Raw genomic sequence first — 13,652 nt, forward strand, 5'->3', positions numbered from 1 at the left:
CATTCCATGCATTACAATGAGCCCCGTCCTCCGATTTCTACCTCGATCAGCCCCCCTGCTCTACAGGTGTTGTGGAGCCAAACAAAAGTAGATTATTGGTCTAGCAGTACTGTATCTGTGGAAACCCACCGCCCCCTAGTAGACCTAGGAGCACCCGACCTACACTGTTAACAATGCTCACCTGTTTGGCACCTGTGTCCCTCAAACCCAGGATCACAGAGACAGGTAACGTTGTTGATGGTCTCCAAACATTTCCCATGACCATTGCATGATGTTTGGTTGCATTGGACTGTGGGACAAAAATGTATTCTTCTGTCATAATCTAAACAGAGCCGTCATCTTGAATGTCGTCTGGGGAGGCTGATGGGGGTAGAAATGGGAGGATACAGGCTCATTGTAATGCATGGAACGGAATAAGGAACTATTCCTCATTTCCTTCCAGACATTTCAATCAGCCCGTCCTCCGATTTCTACCCCCAGCAGCCTACCCTGTACATGGTATACATATATACATATATATTTAACCTTAATGTATTTTATAGACTTTTTATGGCCCTTACCTCTATAGCAAAGTGGGAATTTTTTCATGTTGCATTGTTCATCATTCCACCTCCCTCTGTTATTCCCTGTGTTGACAATAATCTCAACACAATACTCGTTTTTGACATTATTGGGTTCGTTGGGTGCCCATGACTTGTTGCCAACCCATGTTCCATTGTTTCCGATCCAGGTCCAGTTTCCGGTGTCTGTTTTATGGATTCCGATCCAGTAATATGGAGTCTGTGTTCTGTTGGGCAACATGGAGACAAGGTAATCGTTTTCCTCCTGGTTCTGAATGGCCACCATGTCTGTGTAGTTGGTCTGGCACATCTGTCTGGTCTGTTTCCAGTTCATGGTTGTATTGTCGTAATGATATGTCCAACCCATTGCACCTCCACACATGGAACCACCTATGTTGGGTCGGAAATTAATTTCATTGTTAACATGTTGCATAATTCCATCAAAAAAAAAATTTAAAAAAATAAATGCATCCCTCCATTTTCAAGTAATACTGTTAGATATCTGAAGGTACAGTGTAATCACAGGAGGCTGTTGACGGTCAAAATCAGAGGATGGGCTCATTGTAATGCATGGAATGGAATAGGGAATGGTATACATTTTGATACCATTCCTCATTCCATTCCATGTATGATACACTACATACATACCAATGAGGATCAGGATCCACTTCACAGTCACTGGTAGAGTTTGTCTCAAGAAGGGTGTCTGTACATGAAGAGCATTAGAAATCAACACACTTTTCTTTAATAAGATCAATATAGTAATATACAGTACAGTACAGTAAGAACTCTGAATCTCATGTTGAGTTTCTTGTTACAGTATTATCAATTCAGTACACTCAGAAATGCAAAACAACCTACTATTCATAAGTCTATGGTTAGTACAGCCACGTTTGAAGAGAGTAAGAGCTCCCAATCACGACTTACCATATCTGGAGCTGTCGTTCTCTGGTGCTATTGTGAGATAATGTGGTGTTGTCTCTCAGCTAGATAGAAAAATGGTGCTTGGTTTGGGCTGCGCAACAGTTTTTCATACCTCTACTGATTCCTATCTGTAGTCAATGTACCCATGCAATCCTTTTAGCCATTGAGCCGCCCCTGGATATAATACCTGGATGTTTCAGAGTTGACTTTACACTACAGAGAATGGTGTGTGATGACTGAATGAGTGATCGGTTATTTGTCCTGTCCCAGTGGAAATGCCCGCCCAACAGTATAGAGAATAAGGCTAGTGGGCAAACCCATTCATAGAAAAGAACACATTTCCCAGTTTGACCCTTTACATTATTATTTTTGTTATTGTTGTCTTTGTTATTGTGATTGTTGCTGTTGTTAATTATGATGATGACGATTGCTGGAGCCAAAGATGTCTAAGATGAGCCACTGTAAGCTACTGTAGGTCTGTAATATGTCTCATAGTTCATTTCTATTTCAAGCCGTTGTGATTGTAGTGTCCAATCATTTTCCCAGAGGTAGATATTCATAAGGTTCATGTAGTGCAATGGATCAGCACATACAGTACCAGCACCACCAACGGTACCACAGAGCCCAAGTAGCCTACTGCTGGTGGGAACATCTTCACCCCGAGGTTAAACATGACATCTATTTCAACTGCCACCTCCAAGTTGCTGACAGAGAGAGGTTGCCTTAAGTTCAGGGGAAAATACAATGGCCCAGATTTGCTGCGAAATGGTGTGTCACAGCAATGGATATGACCCCCCGTCAAGGAGCACAGCATACCTCAGAGTGTTATATAATCACTCACAACAACCCACCACTTAGAAGAGGGACAGGTTACGAGAGGACATTAATGTGTATGTTCAAATGACCCAGACAAGACCTCTAAAAGACCTGAGTCATTGAAACAGGCCAGTCTCGTAACAGATTGAAACAAACAGCAGTGCTGACAGTATGGATTGTACCATTGTGTCAGGTGTTGAGAGGTGTGCCTGTGTCCAGCTTCTGTGGAACGGTCCTGTCTCTGGCAGTATTACTACACTACCTGAAAACATTACTGGCCCGTTGATAATATATAACGTTTATATAATGTTAATATATATAATGTTCATATAATAATATCATGTCATTTCTTTTTTATTTGAATATAGTTTATATACTGTACATAAACAGAGCATTGGATGTTAAATAGTGGATACATGCATGACCACAGATGTCAGTATTGAAACGTTTTATTTGATAAGAAAAAACACGCTTTGATATGCATTGAAAATTGAAATCACATACATATACAGTATAAAATAAAATAGTAAATATTAAATATATATAAAATAATACATATCATAATATATCATACATGACATTACAATACAGTGCTGTTCAAATCAGTTATTATTGAAGAATCAGCCATATACATTATGGTTATCTAGCACCACAGTCGGCTGGCTGTAGAACAATGTGTTCAAACTAAAACTCCCTTAGGGAGAAAAACATGTAGGTCACCCATAATGGGATATTATCTCCCAAACTCTTGTGAACAGACAGTATGTACAGTACTGTAGCACATTCATGTATTACCCAGCATAAAATATCCCAATACAACAGTGTTTCCTTACTACAGTACAACCTGAATTATGAAAATAGAGCATGTTCATAGTCAGTATGGTCAGTGTGTAGCATCTCTCTCCCAGAGTCAGGAAACAGAACCAGTCTGTTGTCCTACAGTACTCAGGAAGACATGCCATCTCCACCTCAACCTCCACCTCATCACATGGCAATTCAGTAGACTAATAATAATAATAATATCTTGGTTTTATATAGCGCCTTTCACAGAACCCAAGAACGCTTCACAAATTTTACAGACAAAACATAAAACACAGAGACACCGACAAAACTAAACTAGGAGCCAAAGGCCATGGTGAACAGATGGAAGAGATTGTTGTTGTTGTTGATTTAGTTGTCATATATTCATCAGTGGTTTGTTGGTTGTTCTCTAAATGAGGCTGTCAATGCTGTTCTTGTAGGACTGTGGAGGTTCCTCTATGTCCAAGGTACTGAAAGGCAACAAAGAGAGAGAAGGATGAGTTTCACTATTGAACACAATGAAATGTCAATTAAATACAGTGTGTTGATTTATTATTATGATAAACATGAATGAAACTCACCTGTTCAGATCAAACTTGTTACCTGGAGGGAGGCAAAGAAAGGACACGTTGATGATTATGATCAATAATAGAGTCATCATAAATGAGACAAACTTTTTACTAATCAATAAATTATGTCTGTCTAAAAAAAGACTGCTTATTCTTAATTAATTACTCAGAATTAGAGAGTGGTAGAGCGAAGTGGCCATTTCTGCTCACCTTTCTGTTTCAGTCGTTTCAGCAGCCATGCAGCCAGAGACAGGCCAGATAAACACACACCGCCCCCTGCTGCTAGACCCATGGTAGTGGGGTTCCACAGAGGCTCAGGAGAAGCTGTGGGGAAAAAGGAGAAACAGTCAAACATTTGAGAGAACTGGATCTGTTGGTTGAATAAAAAGCTCACAGAAAATGCGAATGTTTTTGTTCTTCCCATTCTTTACCTTTGCACACAGGCACCTCTCTGGTCCAGTTGCCGTAGTGGTTGCAGGTCACGACCTCAGGTCCGTGTAGAGTGTGACGTTGGTCACATGTGAAGGAGCATTCTGAGCCGTATATGAGCTCACCAGAGGCATTTACGGAACAGTTGATACCGCCATTGACTGGAGGCTGAAGCAAGTGGCATCTCACCGCTTGAGAGAGAGAGAGAGAAGGAGAGAGAGGGTCTTTAACCTACTGTCTAGACTCTAGAGAGTGACACTGACACATTGTGTAACACTGAAACACGTGAAAACGTGTTAAAGGTTTAACATAACATATATAACATAACATACCTGTGCAGGTGGGGGTGGCAGCGCTCCATTCTCCAGGCCCAGTGCACTCTGTACTCAAGGCCCCCTGGTGGTCATAGCCTTCATCACAGCTGAAGGTGCAGACAGAGCCCCAAGGATGGGGGGTCTCACCAGAGTGGGAGGGGGCCACACAGCTGACCTGACCCCCCAGAGGAACCTCGGGAGGGGGGCACTGCAGAGCTGATAGAGGAACAACACACAGAGGTCAGGATCTATTCCAAAAGACGTCATTAAAATATATAACATCTTAAATAAAAAATAAAAAAGATCAAATTAAATATTCCCATATATATTAAAGCTGACGTTTTTTAAATGCTAGTCTAAATGGCTGCAGAGAGATAGAGGGAGGGAAAGAGAGAGGTAACATACCTGTGCATGTGGGGGGGGCAGCGCTCCATTCTCCTGACCCAGTGCACTCTGTACTCAAGGCCCCCTGGTGGTCATACCCTTCATCACAGCTGAAGGTGCAGACAGAGCCCCAAGGATGGGGGGTCTCACCAGAGTGGGAGGGGGCCACACAGCTGACCTGACCCCCCAGAGGAACCTCGGGAGGGGGGCACTGCAGAGCTGATAGAGGAACAACACACAGAGGTCAGGATCTATCCCAAAAGACGTCATTAAAATATATAACATCTTAAATAAAAAATAAAAAAGATCAAATGAAATATTCCCATATATATTAAAGCTGATGTTTTTAAAATGCTAGTCTAAATGGCTGCAGAGAGATAGAGGGAGGGAAAGAGAGAGGTAACATACCTGTGCATGTGGGGGGGGCAGCGCTCCATTCTCCTGACCCAGTGCACTCTGTACTCAAGGCCCCCTGGTGGTCATACCCTCCATCACAGCTGAAGGTGCAGACAGAGCCCCAAGGATGGGGGGTCTCACCAGAGAAGGAGGGGGAGAGGGACGGGGCCACACAGCTGACGCGACCCCCCAGAGGAGCCTCGGGAGGGGGACACTGCAGAGCTGATAGAGGAACAACACACAAAGGTCAGAATAATATCCTCAAAACAAAACAAACTAAATCTGATCATTTCTTTCATTAGTATCGCAGTTGAAATGATGTGATTATTAGAGTGTTTCTATGGGATTTGGTATGAGGTCAGACATATAGCATAGGTATATTACTGTACCTGTACAGGTGGGTGTGTCTGTATTCCACTCTCCCGCCCCTGTGCATTGTACGCTGGCTGCACCCTGCAGCTGAAAGCCTGCATCGCAGCTGAACCTGCAGGTAGAGGTGGGCCATAACTCATCCGGGGCTCCGTTACACTCAGTGTGCAGGTGAGCTCCTCTCATTGGCTCCATGCACCTGATAGCTGATGGACAAACACACAGAGAGGACAACAGTTAACCAGTGCAGCAGTCTGCATTCACAGCAATCCAATGGGCACAGTAAATTACGACTATTTTCAAGATGTTAACACTAGAACACCTTTTTACCTACTATAAGAGCCGCCTCGGGGGTCAAATGACCATAGTCTTTACAATGGTACGCTGCTATTTACACACAAGGACCACTAGTTGGCCGTCTTGTAAATTAGCCTGCCTCCTACACAGAAAAACGGCAAAATAGCTTTATACTAACTTATCCTGATGCGATTTTGATCGAGGAAAAGTCATGAAAGGAGGGGCCTGAAATGTGATTGAGTGCAAAGATATATACAAAAATATATACTCACAGGGTCAAATGACCCCACCCATGGCTGTTCTAGTGTTAAAGTATAGAGCTTCCTAAAGTACTTCCTCCTTACCCTCACAGCGTGGCGGCTCGTCGCTCCATGTGGCTGCAGCCGTGCACGACAACGCGCTCGCCCCCTGCAGGCGGAAACCCTCCGCACAGCTGAAGCTGCAGCTGTATCCGAAGCTGAAGCGCATCTCCACGTCTTCTCCGCAGGTCATCGAACCATCTTCTGGGTCGTGTAGATCAGGGCAGTATTTGGCTACAGGACAGATAGAGGAGAGCAGGAGGAAAGTCAAGGGTGAGGTCTTACACGTTTCAATTCAGGGGATTTGATTGATTGACTGATTTTGACAGACCTGCAAAACTATAACTGACATTTACATCTCAAATGGATATTGCATGACATTTTTAACAACAACAACTGCAGTAGGGTTTGTGTTGTCGTTGAACTATAGAACACATCCCAGGCCGTACCTGCACACTGAGGCTGTGAGTCGTTCCAGTTTCCCGAGGCTCCGCACTGCAGGTTAGCAGAGCTGGAGGCCACCAGCACATAGCCCTCCTCACAGCTGAAGGCACAGGTGGACAGGTAGCTGAACGCACCCAGGGGATGGGAGCAGTCCATGGAGCCACTCACAGGAATATGCAGCTCACTGCATCCCTTCACTGGGGGAGATGAGGAGAAGGATACAGGAGGACACATTATTAACACACCGTGAGCTTCTATTCTATCTCTGTTTAGGGCAGTTCAGAGTTATTGAGCGTCAACGTTTTTACATGCCATTATGTTTTGTGAGATGGAACCTTTATATTTTATTAAATACTAACTAAAAAATGTCAACATTTTTAAAATAACACCACACAGGCATTAATAAACACCTAATGGATCAGATTATGTAAAAAAAACTCAATTTTGACAAAAATGGAGATAGAACCTTATAATTCTAACGTCATGACACTAAGATGATCCAAGAAGGTATACAGACAGTACAATACACAGCACTTAAAATTGTTCAAATTGTCACAACTGAAATAAAAACGTCAATACTTAATTCTATGAATTTAATGATACTAATTTGTTGTTCTTGCTACCTGGAGCTGTGGTTAACTTACATTCACAGGTGGGAGGCGGTTCTGACCAGTGTTTAGAGGCGGTGCATCGTAGAGTTCCTGAGCTGCTCAGCTGGTAACCCTCCTCACAGGAGTACTGGCAGGTGGACTCATAAGAGTAATTCCCGTTGGGGTGAGAACAGCTGACACTGGCCTGGGCAGGAACAGTGACCGCCTCCTTCTTACACTGCACAACTACAGACAAAAAAAGGGAGAAAAAAAACTGGCTCAGACTTTAACCTTTGATAGAACAATGGTCCGTATACTGTGTACATTAAAAGCATTTTGAAAATATACTGAGATTTCATGACCGTGCTTTCTTACCATTCTCACACTTCTCTCCATAGAAGCCCTCAGAGCATGCACACAGGTGGCTGTTGATGGTTTCTACACACTCTCCGTGGTCACAGGAGTCACTCTGGCATGAGGCTATAGACACAGGAGAGGAAGGTTTCATTTAAATGACCCTCATCCAAATCATACATTTGTCATACATGTTTTTTTTTCATGTGTTATACTGTAGCTTCAAGGATGTCTGTCAGGGCAAAGTGGTTTTTACTAGAGGTCAGACATATAGCATAGGTATTACTGTACCTGTACAGGTGGGTGTGTCTGTATTCCACTCTCCCGCCCCTGTGCATTGTATGCTGGCTGCACCCTGCAGCTGAAAGCCTGCATCGCAGCTGAACCTGCAGGTAGAGGTGGGCCATAACTCATCCGGGGCTCCGTTACACTCAGTGTGCAGGTGAGCTCCTCTCATTGGCTCCATGCACCTGATAGCTGATGGACAAACACACAGAGAGGACAACAGTTAACCAGTGCAGCAGTCTGCATTCACAGCAATCCAATGGGCCCAGTAAATTACGACTATTTTCAAGATGTTAACACTAGAACACCTTTTTACCTACTATAAGAGCCGCCTCGGGGGTCAAATGACCATAGTCTTTACAATGGTATGCTGCTATTTACACACAAGGACCACTAGTTGGCCGTCTTGTAAATTAGCCTGCCTCCTACACAGAAAAATGGCAAAATAGCTTTATACTAACTTATCCTGATGCGATTTTGATCGAGGAAAAGTCATGAAAGGAGGGGCCTGAAATGTGATTGAGTGCAAAGATATATATTTTTAAAAAAAAAATATATATATATATATATATATATATATATATATATACTCACAGGGTCAAATGACCCCACCCATGGCTGTTCTAGTGTGAAAGTATAGAGCTTCCTAATGTACTTCCTCCTTACCCTCACAGCGTGGCGGCTCGTCGCTCCATGTGGCTGCAGCCGTGCACGACAATGCGCGCGCCCCCTGCAGGCGAAAACCCTCCGCACAGCTGAAGCTGCAGCTGTATCCGAAGCTGAAGCGCATCTCCACGTCTTCTCCGCAGGTCATAGAACCATCTTCTGGGTCGTGTAGATCAGGGCAGTATTTGGCTACAGGACAGATAGAGGAGAGCAGGAGGAAAGTCAAGGGTGAGGTCTTAAACGTTTCAATTCAGGGGATTTGATTGATTGACTGATTTTGACAGACCTGCAAAACTATAACTGACATTTACATCTCAAATGGATATTGCATGACATTTTTAACAACAACAACAACTGCAGTAGGGTTTGTGTTGTCGTTGAACTATAGAACACATCCCAGGCCGTACCTGCACACTGAGGCTGTGAGTCGTTCCAGTTTCCCGAGGCTCCGCACTGCAGGTTAGCAGAGCTGGAGGCCACCAGCACATAGCCCTCCTCACAGCTGAAGGCACAGGTGGACAGGTAGCTGGACGCACCCAGGGGATGGGAGCAGTCCATGGAGCCACTCACAGGAATATGCAGCTCACTGCATCCCTTCACTGGGGGAGATGAGGAGAAGGATACAGGAGGACACATTATTAACACACCGTGAGCTTCTATTCTATCTCTGTTTAGGGCAGTTCAGAGTTATTGAGAGTTTTTACATTCCATTATGTTTTGTGAGATGGAACCTTTATATTTGATTAATTACTAACTAAAAAATGTCAACATTTTAAAAATAACACCACACAGGCATTAATAAACACCTAATGGATCAGATTATGTAAAAAAACTCAATTTTGACAAAAATTGAGATAGAACCTTATAATTCTAACGTCACGACACTAAGATGATCCAAGAAGGTATACAGACAGTACAATACACAGCACTTAAACATTTTCAAATTGTCACAACTGAAATAAAAACGGCAATACTTCATTCTATGAATTAATGATACTAATTTGTTGTCCTTGCTCCTGAAGCTGTGGTTAACTTACATTCACAGGTGGGAGGCGGTTCTGACCAGTGTTTAGAGGCGGTGCATCGTAGAGTTCCTGAGCTGCTCAGCTGGTAACCCTCCTCACAGGAGTACTGGCAGGTGGACTCATAAGAGTAATTCCCGTTGGGGTGAGAACAACTGACACTGGCCTGGGCAGGAACAGTGACCGCCTCCTTCTTACACTGCACAACTACAGACAAAAAAAGGAAGAAAAAAAACTGGCTCAGACTTTAACCTTTGATAGAACAATGGTCCGTATACTGTGTACATTAAAAGCATAATTATTGAAAATATACTGAGATTTCATGACCGTGCTTTCTTACCATTCTCACACTTCTCTCCATAGAAGCCCTCAGAGCATGCACACAGGTGGCTGTTGATGGTTTCTACACACTCTCCGTGGTCACAGGAGTCACTCTGGCATGAGGCTATAGACACAGGAGAGGAAGGTTTCATTTAAATGACCCTCATCCAAATCATACATTTGTCATACATGTTTTTTTTTCATGTGTTATACTGTAGCTTCAAGGATGTCTGTCAGGGCAAAGTGGTTTTTACTAGAGGTCAGACATATAGCATAGGTATTACTGTACCTGTACAGGTGGGTGTGTCTGTATTCCACTCTCCCGCCCCTGTGCATTGTATGCTGGCTGCACCCTGCAGCTGAAAGCCTGCATCGCAGCTGAACCTGCAGGTAGAGGTGGGCCATAACTCATCCGGGGCTCCGTTACACTCAGTGTGCAGGTGAGCTCCTCTCATTGGCTCCATGCACCTGATAGCTGATGGACAAACACACAGAGAGGACAACAGTTAACCAGTGCAGCAGTCTGCATTCACAGCAATCCAATGGGCCCAGTAAATTACGACTATTTTCAAGATGTTAACACTAGAACACCTTTTTACCTACTATAAGAGCCGCCTCGGGGGGTCAAATGACCATAGTCTTTACAATGGTACGCTGCTATTTACACACAAGGACCACTAGTTGGCCGTCTTGTAAATTAGCCTGCCTCCTACACAGAAAAACGGCAAAATAGCTTTATACTAACTTATCCTGATGCAATTTTGATCGAGGAAAAGTCATGAAAGGAGGGGCCTGAAATGTGATAGAGTGCAAAGATATATACAAAAATATATACTCACAGGGTCAAATGACCCCACCCATGGCTGTTCTAGTGTTAAAGTATAGAGCTTCCTAAAGTACTTCCTCCTTACCCTCACAGCGTGGCGGCTCGTCGCTCCATGTGGCTGCAGCCGTGCACGACAATGCGCTCGCCCCCTGCAGGCGAAAACCCTCCGCACAGCTGAAGCTGCAGCTGTATCCGAAGCTGAAGCGCATCTCCACGTCTTCTCCGCAGGTCATAGAACCATCTTCTGGGTCGTGTAGATCAGGGCAGTATTTGGCTACAGGACAGATAGAGGAGACCAGGAGGAAAGTCAAGGGTGAGGTCTTAAACGTTTCAATTCAGGGGAAAAAATCAGGTGTAGTGCTGAGGCACAAATGTGTAAATTTCAAGCCTGCAAACTGCGACACTTTAAATGAATGTGCAATAACACTATGTGCAATATGACAACCCTAGTCGTCTTATCTGTACAGTATAGTATAGTGGATAGTGTACATAGCCTTTATTTATGTAAACCAGCTCCTTTCCCTTCTTGTTTTTTTTTGTTTTTCTTTCTTTCCTAGCACCAGGGGAGCCCCCCCTCCCAAATTTCGTTGTTTGGTACCTGTACTATAGCAATGACAATAAAGACCATTCATTCATTTGATTGATTGACTGATTTTGACAGACCTGCAAAACTATAACTGACATTTACATCTCAAATGGATATTGCATGACATTTTTAACAACAACAACTGCAGTAGGGTTTGCGTTGTCGTTGAACTATAGAACACATCCCAGGCCGTACCTGCACACTGAGGCTGTGAGTCGTTCCAGTTTCCCGAGGCTCCGCACTGCAGGTTAGCAGAGCTGGAGGCCACCAGCACATAGCCCTCCTCACAGCTGAAGGCACAGGTGGACCGGTAGCTGAACGCACCCAGGGGATGGGAGCAGTCCATGGAGCCACTCACAGGAATATGCAGCTCCCTGCATTCCTTCACTGGGGGAGATGAGGAGAAGGATACAGGAGGACACATTATTAACACACCGTGAGCTTCTATTCTATCTCTGTTTAGGGCAGTTCAGAGTTATTGAGAGTTTTTACATTCCATTATGTTTTGTGAGATGGAACCTTTATATTTTATTAATTACTAACTAAAAAATGTCAACATTTTAAAAATAACACCACACAGGCATTAATAAACACCTAATGGATCAGATTATGTAAAAAAACTCAATTTTGACAAAAATTGAGATAGAACCTTATAATTCTAACGTCACGACACTAAGATGATCCAAGAAGGTATACAGACAGTACAATACACAGCACTTAAAATGTTTCAAATTGTCACAACTGAAATAAAAACGTCAATACTTCATTCTATGAATTAATGATACTAATTTGTTGTCCTTGCTCCTGAAGCTGTGGTTAACTTACATTCACAGGTGGGAGGCGGTTCTGACCAGTGTTTAGAGGCGGTGCATCGTAGAGTTCCTGAGCTGCTCAGCTGGTAACCCTCCTCACAGGAGTACTGGCAGGTGGACTCATAAGAGTAATTCCCGTTGGGGTGAGAACAACTGACACTGGCCTGGGCAGGAACAGTGACCTCCTCCTTCTTACACTGCACAACTACAGACAAAAAAAGGGAGAAAAAAAACTGGCTCAGACTTTAACCTTTGATAGAACAATGGTCCGTATACTGTGTACATTAAAAGCATATTGAAAATATACTGAGATTTCATGACCGTGCTTTCTTACCATTCTCACACTTCTCTCCATAGAAGCCCTCAGAGCATGCACACAGGTGGCTGTTGATGGTTTCTACACACTCTCCGTGGTCACAGGAGTCACTCTGGCATGAGGCTATAGACACAGGAGAGGAAGGTTTCATTTAAATGACCCTCATCCAAATCATACATTTGTCATACATGTTTTTTTTTCATGTGTTATACTGTAGCTTCAAGGATGTCTGTCAGGGCAAAGTGGTTTTTACTAGCACTGCAAAGGTCCTTGTCTGTGCACAGTACAGTGTACAGTGTATACTCTTTGACAGAAAAAAAACTAAATATGAGACTTGAGAAATGCTCTTCTCACCCAGTGAGTGTACCGTAACACCACCAACTCACCTGTGTAGCACAGAGCCGTCTTGCGCTTCGAGCACGCCTCGTCGTTCCACTTTCCGACGTCCGTCAGCCTCTTGATGTACATCTCCACACAGTCCTCGTCGTTCTTGCTGTTGTTGGGTTCTTTGTTGGCCCAGTTCGTTGCCTCGTCGGTTAGAGCCTTGTTGGTCCCCACCCAGGTCCACACACCCTGGACTTTGCGGATCCCTATCCAGTAGTACTTGTCCTTCTTGGGGAGTATGCTGTTCAGGTGGGAGATCTCCTCTTGGTTCTGGATGGCCGCCATGTCAGTGTAGTGGCCCTGGCACCAGTTTCGAGCAGTCTGCCAGTCCATGATGGTGTTGGAGTAATGGTAGGACCAACCCTCCACATTGCTCCACATGCACAGCACTGAGGGATAATAAAAACATGCATATTAGTAGTCTGTGATACACACGATGAAGGCATAATGACTTCATCAGCCTACTCAGGTTTGTTCTCTTTTCTTTGTGTTGTGTACAGAAAAAAATAAAGATCTTTAGTACATGTTTTGCTTACTTGAGAAAAGAAGGGAAAGAGAGATCCATCTGGTGGTGCTGGCTCCATGGCCTTGCTGTAATCCAAAGCAAAAGTCCTGCAGATATACAAAATATATTTGTTTGAGAAAAGGAACACTAGCAAATAATTTTTGAAAGACTGGAGACACAGGGAGAAACAGATATTTGCACTCACAAATATATATTTGTATATCCCTTATACACAAATGTATGTTGATTGATTGAAGCCATGATTTAATTAATTAGGTATTTTGTACTTACCATTGCAGGTTTGTGTTGTTCTACAGCAGGTAAATGGGTAAGTGTGTCTTGTCTTATCCAGATTAGGAAATGATACTGTTCTCTGTGCTGCT

At 43.6% G+C, this 13,652-nt stretch overlaps 1 protein-coding gene across 1 annotated transcript; it reads right to left on the reverse strand.

Moving 5' to 3' along the window:
• Positions 1–3,510: 3,510 nt before the first annotated feature.
• Positions 3,511–13,145, reverse strand: LOC308154798 (P-selectin-like; the record flags this gene model as incomplete). The annotated part of the gene is made up of 22 exons (XM_080528018.1): positions 3,511–3,571; positions 3,683–3,704; positions 3,881–3,994; positions 4,432–4,629; positions 4,819–5,016; positions 5,335–5,415; positions 5,583–5,768; positions 6,204–6,392; positions 6,608–6,799; positions 7,247–7,438; positions 7,568–7,672; positions 7,838–8,023; positions 8,498–8,686; positions 8,905–9,096; positions 9,535–9,726; positions 9,860–9,964; positions 10,130–10,315; positions 10,752–10,940; positions 11,448–11,639; positions 12,078–12,269; positions 12,399–12,503; positions 12,767–13,145. The coding sequence occupies 22 exons, from the start codon at positions 13,143–13,145 to the stop codon at positions 3,511–3,513; spliced, it is 3,645 nt and encodes a 1,214-aa protein (XP_080384144.1).
• Between the last annotated feature and the right edge of the window lie 507 nt (positions 13,146–13,652).

The sequence above is a fragment of the Nansenia antarctica genome (genome assembly GCF_963989245.1).
Source record: "Nansenia antarctica genome assembly, chromosome: 1".
NCBI classification, from domain to species: domain Eukaryota; kingdom Metazoa; phylum Chordata; class Actinopteri; order Argentiniformes; family Microstomatidae; genus Nansenia; species Nansenia antarctica.